General features: G+C 43.5%; 1 protein-coding gene across 2 annotated transcripts in view; it reads right to left on the reverse strand.

Annotated features, from left to right (window-relative positions):
• The window catches only part of LOC140309379 (netrin receptor UNC5D-like), a 194136-nt gene that overhangs the window by 21408 nt on the left and 159265 nt on the right, over window positions 1-13463 (reverse strand). For both annotated transcript variants that reach the window (XM_072387219.1, XM_072387218.1), the window contains one exon: window positions 5095-5266. In XM_072387219.1, coding sequence (XP_072243320.1) covers window positions 5095-5266 — 172 coding nt within the window. The remainder of the gene's footprint in view (window positions 1-5094; window positions 5267-13463) is intronic.

A 13463-nucleotide genomic window follows, 5' to 3' on the forward strand; every position in this document is an offset into this window, starting at 1 on the left:
ATTTCGTCCAGCTTAGTTGTTTTTACTTCAACAGGATAAAAAAAGAAACAAAACCAATCCCAGCGTTTTAGCTCCTGCTGGCAAATGAAGTTCATCATCTAAAATCTAATCATCAGTTCTGCTCTGGTTGGCTGTTAATAGATGAAAATGTGACATGAATGTGGCTGAGCTGCTGGGACTCCTGTGAACACCTTATGGAAATGTGTTTTGTATTTATGCTTTCTGCTTAACACACTGCATTATGGCATTGAATAATAACATACTGTAGCCTGGAGTGTTGAGGACTCTTTTGTGAGTCATGTGCATTTTAATGGCAGCTGAAATGGGGGGATTATAATGGCACGGCGCATTTGCAGGTATTATCTTCTCTCTCCATCTCTTCAGGTTAAATCGCAGTAGTAAGTCATTATTTCCAAGCTAGAAACTTTAAAGATCTCTGTGGCCTGTCAGTGAAATCTCAAAGCGACATGAATCTTGAGTCCATTCGTATTCCCACTCCACTCTACCCCCCCCCTCACTCAGAACTTCTGCACATCTGAGATATTACCCTATTTTACTGAGAAAAAAAGGTGTTTTTTTGTCACACAACAGCAACCGCAGAATGCTTGTTAAAGTCAGGGTTAGGTAAACATGGGTTTGAAGTCAAAGGAGTGGGAGGAAAGAAAACACAAAGCAGCTGCCATAGATGCCGGTTCTTTCAGCAAAGCCCCCTGATCTCTGACGGACTACTCCCATGAGAGTTTGCATGGTTTCTTATCTGCATCAGCATCAGCTGATACCTCCTAAAGAGATGATAAATCACGAGCAGGTAGATCGAACAAATGGAGGAACAGAGGTCAGCCTCCAACAAATCTTCTGTGACTCTGCAGCTGCTTCTGTGGAGTTGTCATTTGCCTGATAGATGATCTGTTCGTTGAGATCAAAATCCCACATTTTGGTTCATTCGCATCAACACATCTGCACCACATGCTGCATTCTGGCTTGAATGGGTATTTAAACTCTATTAAGAATCAAATCCATTAATCCAGAGAGGCGCTGCCCCAGCGGCAGCAGCTCTGGACATACTGCGTCTTTCTTTCCGTCTTCTGAGCTTTTTTCTGTGCAAACACAGATTTCTGAAGCGTTTTTTCGATGCTGATTTGGCTGCAGGAAGGACCTGCTGGTAGCTCTGGCAATGTGTCACATCTGTTTTGATGCAGTACCATGGCAACAGGAAAGCTGTTAAGTGTTGGAGCAGCTGATTGAGCTTTCCAAAGCTTCCAAGTAGTGCCTGTAATAAGACCGATGAGTTGAAGCGGAGACGTCGAGGACGTGGAGCAGAAACTACGCTGAATCTGTTACAAAAGCACATATTCAGTAAGAACTGCTACTGCAGCAATAAAATCTCCCAATAAACACGTTTTAGGGACATTGGGCAAAAGCACAGAAACTTGAAAAGCCCTTTTTTCCTTTTACTTAGTCGTGATACGTCTCCCACATCCATCACATGACCTCTCAACATCTCCGCTACACGACCCTTCGCATGTTCGGCACCTTTGATATAATCACCGATGCTTCTGAGGAGGAGTGGCTGGTGGTCAGACGTCCCTTGAAAAGCTTTGCTGTGGCCTTTTCTAATTAGCTCTCACTTCGAAATGCTTTGGAAAAGAAATTCTTTGTGTTTTTATGCATTTGGCAGACGCTTTTATGCAAAGCAGCTTAGACAGGTAGGGTAAGGGGGTCTCCTACTGGAGGTAGCACCTTTCATGCAGGGGATTTGAACCCAGGTCACATATGTAAATATATTCTAATTAATCTATTAATATATACATATAACTGGATGCAGCTCCACACAAAACAAGATCAGCTGCTGCCACACAACTCCTAATCAATGATTGTGACACCACTATGGTGGATATGTGGTGAACCATCAATCTAAAGCCAGTGAAGTGCCATAAAATTAATGGGTAGAGCAGGAACATCTGGGCCAAAACATCTGGAGTCCAGCCGAACTGGTTCTCTTGGAGCAGCTTGAGCGTCTTCACGGCGTGGAAGAAGGAAAGTGAGGTGTGCACAGCAGGGTCCGGCCGGCTGCTAAATAAACACAGAACACGAGCAGCTGCTCTGCTTTCACAGATGCATCGTCACACAGCAAAGAGCTTTGATTTCTCTTAATGCTTCAGAGGAGAAAACTATGTGTCACTAAATCTATAACAGTGAATCTGTGGTTGATTTTTAAACAGATTTATGAGGATACAGGCTGTGTATCCTGAAGATTTCAGGGAGTCATTCTGGGATTACACAGAGACAAAAGACACTTCTGCAAATCAAAAGTTGTTTACACCAAGTTTAATTTCTTCCTTACTGCGCTTTTTATTCAATATAATCACCTGTGAGCACACACTCCCTTGACCTTGAGCGAGTGGAACATTTGCATTGCACTGTACATCCCGCAGGGAGAAATTGAAAAAGCAATTTCTATAAAAGGAACTGTGGATAAAAATCAGAGCTTCTAATAAATACAGAGACGGTTTTTCCACACTGGTGGTCCATAAAATGGTTATCATAGCTGCACAATAAAGTTCCCTGAGTTTGCTCAATTACCACTATGAATAGTGACAAATTGCTCCAGTGTGAAGAGTTGTTGCTCCTCAGCTCAGTCGGATATGACTTTGCTGTCTTTAATTCCACAGAAACATTGCTTTTAAACTCAGTTCTTGGGTTTTTATCGATTGCTAATGAAAGGGGGCTGAACATCTATGCAGATCTCCTGAAGCTAATGATTGATAAATAACAACTTTTTTTGAACCGCTTCGTTGGCTGTCTGATGATTGTAGTTAATTAGAGTTGATTTGCTCTTTTTCATTGACAGTAATGCACAATCTGAGCCTAACCTGCACACCTGGATTATGGGCCAGCAGCCAGATTTCAATGTTCTAGAAAAACGCACCTAAATGTGGCCTTGGACACATGGATATCACTACATCTTGAATGTGGAATGAGCCATGCACCAAGACAAGTTGTAGATGTGCTCTACATCAGGTTTAGCTTCATATTTAACAGCTATTGCAGTGGACCAAGCAAAGGTATGGGCAGGACTCTGGATTTCTCTGTGTGCTCAGAGCACTGCGAAGGAGATTGTTGTTTTTGCTTTATAAAGAAAAGTCTAATAATTATGTAGCTGCGACTGAAAGACTTTGAACCAAACTTGCAAAACTCCTGATGACAAAGAAAGCATTGTGCTTGCTTAGATGAAGATTCATTATGTCGCATCTTCGTGTGAATTAGGCTTGCAGAGGCCAGCAGAAATGATATTCTGAACAAAAGCAGCAGACAATGTAGACAAATGTGACCTAAATAACGTGTTCTTTTAAGAGCTGACAACCACCACAGCAGCCAGGGGCAAACCTGCGCTCTTCATTACTCGGACCTACGCTGTGTTTGCCAAATTCCATCAAGCTTCCATTAACTCTGCTGCCTAACTGGAACTCTCTGCACTTTAACTCCCTCCACACGCACATATTCTTTCCACACTTGTCTTGTCGTGATTTTGTTCATTGCTGCTAAAAAACACAAGCAAATAATTGACGGTGACACCCATTGGGGGATGTTATGCCTGGGATTCAGCTCTTGGGATTCGACCCAAACCAATAAAACATTCCTTGTCCATAGAGGAGCAGGAAAAAATGAAAGACAGGAGCTGGAAAAATGCACTGTGTCTTGTTGCAAAGCTGCAGAGTGAGGCTCACAAGGAATGAAAACCAAGAGGAGAAAGAGCTGGTAACATTTGAAGCCACAACACTGCGTCGATTGTTTGTGTGTCACTGGCCAATAGGGAGCCTCGGTCACCAGAGAAACAACCCCATGATTCTTCTCCTGATTGCTTCAAATCTAAATTCACAGCGTCCTGATGTATTAATCGATACTTCTCTGTTGTAATGCCTCCACCTCCACCCTGCCAGTCCCCTCGCTGAGTGACAGCAGCCATGCTTCTTCCTGGCTATTACAAGCTGTAATTGTTTCTTTATTTTCCTCCTGCCAGACCGGGGGTGCTACATTCGTATGTCACACACTGGAGGCACAGAGAACGGAAGGTCGGATCAATTGGCTCAGCCTCAAAGCACCAACACTCTTTCATTGTTTATGCATTTGGCAGACGTTTTTATCCAAAGCAACTTCCACTCAAATCCCAGGGAGGCAGGTGGCGTGAGGGGGTCTGGCCTAAGGAGGAGGTGGTAGCTTAGATGAGATAAAACCGTATTGATCCCACAGTGGGGAAAGTTCACTTGTGTTTTTATTGTGGCTATGATCTGAAGACTTCCAGATCTTTGCAACAGGCAACATTCAGCAATTCGAACAGAAACTTTGTAACGGCAGCGAATTATCGACCCAATTAAAACACTGTACTCGTCCTCACTGACACTGAAAGCATCACAATCCTTTCTCAACGTAAAACAACTGCTTTGAAAAATTAATGACCAGACTGGAAATGCTAACGGACCCACGAGCCTTTGCACCGGAGCTGTAAAGGATCAAAAGGTGTGATCCACTTCGACTGGCAGAAATTTAACCAAATCATCGTGCAAAACAGGAAAACACTTTTTAATGGACGTTTTTTAAGGATTAAAAAAGGACCGAGACATGATTTCAGAAGCTAATGGTGCACTTTGAGCGCAGAAACACTGTTCTGAAGCATGCACTGTTGGTGACGTGTCCCGGCTGCACAGCTCCACCTTTAGACCGGCCTCACCAGGAACTGCCTGGAACATCTCAGTTTCTCTTCAGTTTTTAAAGGGCATTATTATTATTTACCAGAGCAGATAAAATGCATCTGGACCTCCAACCTGACGAAACAACAAAACTCGTGATATAGCACCGCTGATGCTGTCGCAGCCTCTGATTGGCTGGGAAACGTGTTTGAACAGGAGGAGGGTAAGACACATCCAGCCGGAGCAAATAAAACATGAGCTGTCACAACCATCTGGTTCCTGTGCCACCAAACCTCCATCCCTGCTGACATTTAGCTTAAAAAAAAGAAGCAAACCAAAGGGAGCCACATGGCGTGTGTGAGGCTGGCTTGCATGTGATGAGCTGAACATGCACATAACAGCTCACCTCCCATTTACTGTCCTGGGTCTTCCTCTTCAGCTGGACGCTCCAGTTCTCGGCGTCCACCTCGGCACAGTGAGCGATGGTCATCGCAACCGGGCAGAAGAGGTCCAGGCCCGGAGGACCATATGTCACCTCTGGGCCCAGGAGGATTTCACAGCCTTCCAACGTCTGGACGCTAAACACAACGTGACACACAAGCATGCAGGAGACAGTAAGTAAATGCAGCACATGGTGAAAGATGGAAGAAAATAAGTTTCTAGTCCTGTAGGGAAATAATTCATGATTCATAATCTATGATAAAAGCGAGCTCATGCATTAAAAAAAGGTGCGACAGGTCAGCCACACGCTGCGGTACATAACACCACTGCAGGCTTTGCATATTATCCGTTATGTTTGCTTATCACCTCTGTTGGAGCCTGAGCTCCAGCCGCATGGAGAACAACACGCCAGTGGGAGCAGCTTATAAAAACCGGTGGGCTGCAAACAAAACGTGCCCGTGGGCCTGTTCCTGCACCAGCTCTGACTGCTTCAGTGTAAGAGTGCCGCGGACGCTTGCTCTACGAGTTCAAGTTATTTCTGCACTGTGGGGCTGCAGGAATTAGTTCCAGCGCAGGTGAAAGAGTCCCTGCGATTTGACGGCGAGTTGGAGTCTGCTCATTAAAAGCAGCTTACAACACAGAGGTCTTCCCAGCGGATGATGGCAGCCGTGTTCGGGTTTTAGAGCAGAGGTTTCAGAGCAGAACAACACCTAAACAGAGCTCTGCGAGCTGCTATCAGTCATAACAGGTCACACAGATGATGGAGCGGTTCTGTTAAGCTTTCCTTCCTTCAATGAATCAAAGCAGCAGCTCTGAAGTGCAGAAAACAGTCTGATGTGTAAGCTGATGGGATTCCAACTGTCTGCTGCCATATTAAAAACACCAATATTGCTTTTTTTTAGGCCTAATACTTCTTTTTACATTCATTTCTGTCTGTACGAGTAAGACTGCAGCACAAGCCCTCATTCATACAAATGAGAACACCAAAGTACGGATCCAGCGAAGTGGGTTTATGGATAAGCAGTGAAAAAGCTGAACCGGGTCCATGTTTTTGGTGTTGTACGGCTCAACTCCTGCCTTCCTTTGATTTCTCATGTGAAAGTCAAAGCTCAGATTAGAATATGTAAAACCAGCATTGAGATGGAAAGATCTTTGGCTACAGGTGCACTGAAACATCAGCTGCTGTCACTGATGAAGGGAATTCTCCTCCAGGCACTTCTCAGATATGCAGCCTGTCGGCACCGTTTTAATGAGAATTTTCTTGTTCAAATATGTGGAAAAAGTCAAATGTTTTACATGAGAGTGTGCACCATCACTTAGAACTTGGTTTATTATTCTCCAGTAAAGCCTGTGTAAGTCATGTTGTGGTTTTTACCCATGTGTCAGTCAGCAAAATTACTTTGAGTGCTCTACTTTGCTGTTATTTGGCACACGGCGGCACTTTAAAACACGTGTTACTGGATGTATTACCAATTCTATGAGCACGTAGGTGGATGATAAGTGTTCACTTCCTGGAGTGAAATTACTGCCACGCAGAAAAGAGAGAAGTTGGTGCAGGAGATGATGTGTACCACCACTGGAGAAGCTTTGCTGCTTACATTCATTAAGTTTACACACATGTCTCAATCAGAACTGGACATAGAAAACATAGAACGCTCAAAGCAGCAGCAACATGTCTGAAAATGTTGGGATGGGGCAGGAAAAGTAGGTCAAATTGGGGTTGAAAGCTGGAGGAACATATTGCAAGTATATAGGTCAACTGGCAACAGGTCAGTAACATGACTGATGAGTCTCTCAGCTTTAGCAATCTGCCAAAAACTGTTGAGCAATTTCAGAGAATCGCTTTTCCACATCACATTTCAAAGACTTTGAATATTTAATCACCTACAGGATATAATATCAAAAGATTTAGAGAATCTGGAGAGGTCGTTGTATGCAGGGACAGAGCTGAAAGTCTGTGACCTTCAGGCCCTCAGGCAGGTTACAGCTTGGGCTCAGGAACACTTCCAGGAATCACTATTGAACACGGTTCATGGTGTTGCAGGTTAAAGCTCTATCATGCAGAGAGGAAGCTAAATGTGAAGTGATCCAGAAACACTGCTGGCTTCTCTGGACAAAAGCTCATTTAAAATGGACTTAGGCAAAGTGGAAAACTGTTCTGTGGTCAGATTAATTTAAATATGAAATTCTTCTTGGCTTCAGCTTGGCTTCAGCTTCAGCTTCAGCTTGGCTTCAGCTTCGGCTTGGCTTCAGCTCGGCTTCAGCTCGGCTTCAGCTCGGGTTCGGCTCGGCTTCAGCTCGGGTTCAGCTCAGCTCCAGCACAGCTTCAGCTTCAGCTTGGCTTCAGCTCGGCTTCGGCTCGGCTCCAGCATTGTACATGGACTAACATATCCAAGGCCTTCCCTGAAAAACACTGCAGTCCAGACCAACTGAAAACATTTGGAGCACGAAACAAAAAATACAACCAAGAAGACTCGGGACTGTTGAACGGCTCAAACCCAAAATCACACAAGAATAGGACAAGATTCCCCTCCCAAAGGTCCAACATCTGCTCTCATCAGTTTGCTGATATTTACAGAAGTGTTGCTGCTATCAAATTCAACAAGAACTAATATTCTTCATAAAACAGAACCATGTCTGATTGTCTACATTTAATGTCTCAGTAACAGTATTTTTCCCAGAATCCAAACAGAAGGGGAATCGATTTATTGACCGAAGTTTGCCTGACTCCACTTTGTCCCCTTTCGGTTCAATTCAATTAAATAGATTGAACTTTAGCTCGTTAGTATTGTGATTTTCCTCTTTTGACCTTTCAGCAAAGCAATTTGTGCTGTAAACAGGTGAATACATGCTAAGCTGCATCCAGCAGTCTGAGGCTCTGTGCTCAACAGGCTACAGAAGGAGCTAAAACATAAGCCTCGCGTCACTCTGACATTCAAGAATAAATTAACACTTAAGGCTGACTTTGTGGCAGCTTTTTTACCCGCAAAGGAAAATAAAGTAAAAAGCTTTAGTTGGATTTATCTGAGGTGTTCAGATGTGTCAGAGAGTGGGAGGTCCATGCTAATAATGCTAAACATTATTAGCATGTTTATCTGAGCCTGCCGGTCAGTCACATCGTTTCTAATGATGTTTTTTCAGCTGTTCATTTAAAATTCTAAGATTCAAACAAGCTAAATTATTACAAGGACACTGACTAATGACTGATGCTTCTTAGCAGAAGAACAGCGATACAATAGTTTTAGCGAGAAGCTATCCAAGCAAACTTTTCCAACCACGCAGCTCTGTTTAAACGACTCTTTGATTTGTCGTGACATGTGTTTTCTCATTATCTCAGTCGTTTCTTTCTGCCAGGACCAGGCACAGCTCGTTGCATTTCTGTAAAGGAAGTTGACTGGTGTTACTGAGGATTCAGCATGTCACGAACACCACAGGGATTAGGGCTTTGTTTTCCACTGACAGCAACAAAGGCTGCGCTGCTTTAGATGAAAACATTCTTTTAAATTGCTCCCCAGAACAACTGACTGTTTACTTGTTATGCTGTAATTCACGCTGCCTTAATTGTCTAAAAAGCCTCTGAAATGATACTCCAACTTTTTTTTTTTTTCCCTTTTGACACCCGCCTCCATCTCCTGGAAACTTTTCTGTCCTTTTTTTCCAAAGAGACACGTTATGTAAGCTTCTCAGCTATTACAGCAGCTTTTATCTGAATTAAAAGCTGCTTCTGTCTCTCGGAACGCCGTCATGGTAAACGCTTTCTCTGGGTGATGACATCCACTCCAGACTTCCCAATTACTGCTTCAACATCTGACCTGGAGTGTGTGAGCATGGGGCAGGGCTACGGTGAGGGGAAGATTTCCTCCAGCTGTCAGACACTGCAGGTCCTGTCTAACTGCACGGCCACCTCACCCACTTCCCCGTTTCTCTGTCATCATTTTCTTTGCTAAGACAACACGGGCCCTTGAATGCTTCTGAGAGGGCTTTCGATGCCGAGCCTGATCACTCAGTTAATTGAAAGTGTAGGCAGGCTGCTTATGTCCAAGGTCTGGCAACGACCTTAAAACAGTTCCTGAGATTGGCATTTTTTTTCTAAACTCCACTTGTCATCAGGATGAAGGGTTCTACGCAGGAGCGTCTTCAGCTCCTCGATGAGGTCCATTATTTAAAGTGAGCAATGACTCACTCCTTGGGGACCTTGAGAGCTGTGCAAAGTGGCATATTGGGTCAGGAGTGGCGACAGCAAGCCTAATGCATGCACACATTAGCATGCTCCATTAGCTTCACCTTTATTTGCTTGTAGTCCCCCAACTGTTTGTCCCACGGTGCTTTTGTCAATTTCTAAGCTGGTGCAGCACAGCTAATGTGCTACATTAACCGAACAAGCATCTGGAGGTGAAACCTCTCCAACAAAGACTTATCAGTTCTGCTTTTAAAATCTAATCTTAAATCTTTGCTGCAACACATTCGTCAAAAAGCAAGCAAAACGCAACAAAAACGTTCATCAAAGACTAAAAACAACACAACAAGGCAAAGATTCTTGGTTTATAACAGCGTTGTAATGGCCATTCAGCAAACTTGGACGCCGCTTCGTCTGTATTCCCGACAGCACCGCTGTGACTGAGCAAATGAGCGTCAGCAGCTGATCGCTTAACCTTACTCCCCATTCTGAAGGGGCAACTGAAATATGTGAAACTAAACAGGTTAAATAAAGCCTTTCAGCACAGGGGTAGAAACAATATCATGTTCTGGGGATTAATCATTATTTTTCCCTGTTTTTGAGTGAAGTTTTTGCTCAAACTTCAGGTTGAGTTCCTGCTGTGACATCAGTAACCTGTGCAGTATTTTTCCCACCATTGAGGCTTTTTTACATCCCATAGCAGAGCGTTTATATTGAAGCACACATACGCCATGACTCAGCTTATTGTTGGGACTCCTTGTTGAGCTTTAAGAATCTCAAACAGTCACTTATTCACCCTGCAAAGTCGGCCTTGTTTCAATGAAATGACTGAGGCACAGAGTTGTTCCTGAATGTACGGATGTTGATCATCTCGGGGCCTTCAGGATGATGAGAACTCTTAAAATCAATGTCCAAATGCTGACTCCAAATGATTTTGATCATCCCATTGTACAAAATCTAACAGATATTATGCTTTAGGCGAACTAATAAAAATCTACTGTTCATATTTCACTGATTGTTGCCTTTTGATTTCATCCTAAAGGATCAGTCCAAGTGTCTTTAGTGACTTCTTTATTTGTCTTAAATGTCGTCCTTGGAGAGTGAAAGACCCAAAGTGTAATGAGCTGCTACAAATGTCAGTACTATAAACTTTGTTTAGCTGACACAACTCCAAAGAAACTATTTTCATTGTCTTCACTCACCAGCTTAGATGCATTTAGAATTATGTATAAATTTAAGAAATTCAAAATCTGATATAAGCAAAGAAAAGTTGATAGAATATACAAATAATTCTACAATCAACTGGTGACAGGTGAGGGCATCAGGATTGGGTATAAAAGGAGTAACAACTTTGTGGCTAAACTTATTGATGATTCTCTCATCAATAAGTTCTGAAAATATTTCTCAGAGTAAGACTAAAGAACTTTGGTCTTTCAGCATCTACAGAGCAGAAAGTTATGGACAGATTCTGGGGAAATCTCAGTGTGGAAAAGGCCAAGGACAGAAACCCCTGCTGGATGAGCTCGGAGCCCTCAGGCAGCACTGCAGGAGAAACCGTCAGGCCACCATGATCCATACAGCCACATGGGCTCAGGAGGAGCTGGGAAAAGCATTTCCACTCAACACAGTCCACGGCTGCATCCAGAAATGTGAGCTGAAGCTGCATCACACCAGGAGGAAGCCATATATCAGCTCTGAGCAGAACCACGGCCCAGTTCTCTGGACTCCAGCTCATCTCAGAGGGACAGAAAGACAGTGGACACGTGTTCTGTGGGCAGATGAGTCCACGTTTCAGCTGCTTCTGGGAAAAACTGCTGAGAAAGAGCATCCAGCTGTTCTCAGAGGAAGGTTTAAAGCCAGCGTCTGTGATGGTCTGGGGCTGCAGCAGAGTCCATGGCATGGAGGGCTTCATCTGGGTGAAGGTACCACTGATGCACAGCTGGATGTTGGAGTTCTGGAGAGACAGATGCTGCCATCAAGGTGAAACCTCATCCTCTTCCAGGAAAGTATAAAACCTCATCGTGTGACTTATCTCTAAATAAAAACCTCTCTATACACGAACTGGATTCTAAAACATAACATTTGAGTGGATTCATCCTTTAAGCATCACACAAAAGACCAATTTAACTGCCTAATGGTATTATTATCTTACTTTAACTGAAAACCATCAACTTTAAGATGGTGATTATTTAAAATAGTAATACTCTAAACATTCAGTGTGTTTTACTGTGAATTAATAATGATTTATGGAAAATGTCACCTTGGTGGGGAATGGGGAGGTAAACCATGAGTGGTGTGTCCATCCAAAGATCCAAAGATCCGTGCTGTGAGATCATTCGACCATTTAAGAGGCTAAAGGCAGGAGCTGCCATGGGGCAACGTCCAGAAATACGGATCATCTGGGTCAACCGCTGCAGGCAACATGGACTCTGACCAAAAGGCACAGATGCAGGGAACCGTGTCACATCTGTGCACTGCAGCCCCCCCACTGAGCACAAAAGATAAGGATATTTAGTCCTCAAACTTTCTAAAACTAATCCTTCAGGCAGAGGTTTCTTCAACTGATTACAAACACACAGCTTTAACGGGAGCAGAACGACGTTCAACAGCAGATCCAAAATCTAAATGTTATGATATACAAATACAATGATATACAAATGTAAACTAGTTTTATCAATAAAGTTTTTTTCCGTACAACACAAAGTGCTTTTAAGACCTGTAGAGACAAAAGACATGAGTCTTCAAAAGGCTCAGATGAGTCTTTAAAAAGCTTCGAGGACTTAAGTTTTAAAAAAGCTTGAATGTCACTCGTATGTAAGAGGCTGGGGGTGGGGGTGGGGGGGTTGAGCTGCAGCTGGATGCTGCAGCTGAGAAGAAAAGAAGGTGTAATTCTCTGCCTGTCCTCTGGTTTGGCAGCATGATGGTGACTGACAGCCGGCGAGATGACGACCACAACAAAGCACAGAGGAAAGTCTGCAGCTCACACATGGCAGGGAAAAACCGCAGAGCTGTGGCTGCTACCAAATACTGGAGCCGGAAATATCTAAAAACCAGGAGGAAGTATCGGACGCTTTATGCTAGCAGCTAGAAATCTATTTTCATTCAGGTCGAGACATGCACCGTCCACTTCAGAACCAGACTTAATAACGTAATAATAGTACGATAAAAGTGGTGAACCAGCCCTCGGTTCTTCACATTGAGCTCTTTCTGAACTCAACTTTCAGAAGTTTCACATGTTGAGCTACGAACATGATGTAATTTAGCTTCATTTGTCTATGAGAACTGAACTTTGAACTAATTCTTGTGAAGTTTGAACGAGAACAACACTGACAGCTGATCAAGGAACTCATTTTAATTGTATCTTTAGGCACTTTGTTACCAGCAGCCTGTCACAAAGACACATCATTTGTTCCCATTTCTTTAGCTGCATCTATGAAAAACAGCAAAGAAAACACAGTTTGACAGACAGAAAATAGGATTTCTGCAGCAACAAGGTGATTCCCAAAGAGCTATTAGCTGAAAACCTGGCATATCTCAGCATGGTGTGCAGTGTGTCCTTAAAACATTTGAGGAAACTGGACAAGTGGAGGACAAAAGAAGAAGTGTCAGGCCTAAAAAACTATCTACAGCAGATGAACAGGATCTGAAAGTGATGTCCTTAAGAAAGAGGAAAAAATCCAGCTGTGACCTGACAGGACCTGAGAGATGCATCTGGACCTTCAGCTGATCCATCTACTGTTGGCCCAAGCCTCATCAGAAATGGTCTCCATGGAAGGGTGGCTGTCAAGAAGCCGTTCTTAAGGAAGGGAAACAGGGAGAAAAGGCTGAGCTATGCCAAATGACACAAGAAGTGGACTGAAAATCAGTGGCAACAGGTCTTATGGAGGGATGAATCCTCCCCAGAGCCCGGACCTCAACATTATTGAAGCAGTGTGGGATCATCTGACAGAGAACGGAACAAAAGGCAGCCCACATCCAAAGAAGAGCTTTGGGATGTCCTTCAAGAAGCCTGGAGAACTATTCCTGAAGACTCCTTAAAGAAATGACAGAAAGCTTGTCTCAGAGGGTTCAGGCTGTGTTGGAGAATAAAGGAGCTCAGACCAGATATTCACTTTAAAGCTTATTAGTATTAGTTACAAACTGTGTCCACATTTATT

Source organism: Leuresthes tenuis, unplaced genomic scaffold (genome assembly GCF_036924035.1).
Source record: "Leuresthes tenuis unplaced genomic scaffold, fLeuTen1.0.hap1 SCAF_6, whole genome shotgun sequence".
Lineage (NCBI taxonomy): Eukaryota > Metazoa > Chordata > Actinopteri > Atheriniformes > Atherinopsidae > Leuresthes > Leuresthes tenuis.